At 57.5% G+C, this 1486-nt stretch overlaps 1 protein-coding gene across 1 annotated transcript in view; it reads left to right on the top strand.

Annotated features, from left to right (window-relative positions):
- ZC3H18 (zinc finger CCCH-type containing 18) overlaps positions 1-1486 on the top strand; it is a 67710-nt gene that overhangs the window by 49941 nt on the left and 16283 nt on the right. The window contains exons 10-11 of the mRNA XM_019654481.1: positions 456-540; positions 922-1023. Of these exons, the coding sequence (XP_019510026.1) occupies positions 456-540; positions 922-1023 (187 nt within the window). The remainder of the gene's footprint in view (positions 1-455; positions 541-921; positions 1024-1486) is intronic.

Here is a 1486-nt window from a genome sequence, read left to right as displayed (position 1 = left end):
AGCTCCTTGGAAGGGAACCTTGCATTCCTTCCTGTCTCGTGGGCGGCCCAGCCATGGGCAGCAAGTGGAGGACAGGAGAAGAAACGAGTGTTTCTTCTATGTGGCTCTGTCTTCACCCTTCGCAGCATGTGTGACTGCAAGAGCCTGATCTTAGCTGTTGGCATTGCCTGGCTGAAAATATCGAAAATCTTACATGACAGTTTCTAAGTAGGGAAAAGACCAGCAAATCCATGAGCCTTTTAAAGGGTCGCCTCCTGTGTGACTTCGTGTGAATCTGGGACAGTGGGGCCAGCAGCCTGGCTAGGCCACGCCTCCCGGAACTCCTCCAGGCCCAGTGCCCCCTTCCTGGCACTTTGTCCATCCTACTGACACCTGCAACTTGTGTCCAAATTGAACTCGTCACAATGTCCTTCAGCTGGAACGCTCTCCGGGCCAGGTCAGCCTCTACCTCATAGCATGGTCACATCTCGCGGGCCTGTGCTGCTGGCCACAGTCAAGGCCACCCTCATCACCCCCACCTTCCAGCCATCTGGGTCTCAGGTGCCCTGCTTGGCCCTCTGTTTTGCCCGTGCTGCCATGGCCCAGTCAGGCTGTATGCCTCCTTGTTGAGGTTTGATAGCATGGAGAGCAAAGCCTGAGCCCTTCCCATCCTGCCCACACAGCTTGCATGCCCCACGGTTCCCAGGGCCTCAAGAGGACTCACCAGCGTGGTTACCAGCTGTCCCCTCAGCACTCTCCCCTCCCCTCCGATGGTGTATTTTACAAAATGACCAAGAACTGTCTGAAGCCCATTTTAAACCTGAGGAAAACAAGTAGAAACAAGTGGCCTTCTCCGGGAATCTGGGGTGGCATCTCCTGTGTGCTCAGGCGCGGACCAGGGCACCGTGGTGCTCCCTCCTTACGACTCTGTTTGTTCCCTAGGTCCCGGTCCTTTTCCTCATCCCCGTCCCCATCTCCAACGCCTTCGCCACACAGACCTGTCAGAACCAAGGGGGAGCCAGCTCCGCCTCCCGGGAAAGCCGGGTAAGTGCCCAGTGGTCAGACCAGGCTGGCAGCCTGTCGCTTTCTCCCTCCCTCTCATCACGACTGTGGAGAAGCCCCATGAGAACTGTAGACAGGACCTCGGAGGTGGGCAGAGCGCAGGGAATCGGGCTCTGGAGGCTGCAGGGTACGGGCTTAGCCTCTCACTTCCCAGCGTATGGACCTAGGGGTCATGTGCCACGTCTGTGCTCCAGCACCCCTGCATGGAGTGTGGTGATGGCCATGCTCCTTGGGGTTCCGAGCAAGCACAACACAGGCCCCTGGCTCCGCTCTTACTGGGCAGGAGGTGGGGGGGGGTTCCCGTCTCATTCTGCCCTGGGGCTGTGTCTGCGATGCTTGGAAAGGAGCAGCCTGCAAGCCTCTGCCTCACCTTCACCTTTCTAACTCCTCCTGGAATTGGTCACGTTGATTCTCCTCAATAGATGTGACTTAATGGGAAAAGTTA

Source organism: Hipposideros armiger, unplaced genomic scaffold (genome assembly GCF_001890085.2).
Source record: "Hipposideros armiger isolate ML-2016 unplaced genomic scaffold, ASM189008v1 scaffold_224, whole genome shotgun sequence".
NCBI classification, from domain to species: Eukaryota; Metazoa; Chordata; class Mammalia; order Chiroptera; family Hipposideridae; genus Hipposideros; species Hipposideros armiger.
Note: the sequence above shows the minus strand (reverse complement) of the source record. Positions and strands in the feature narration are given on the sequence as shown.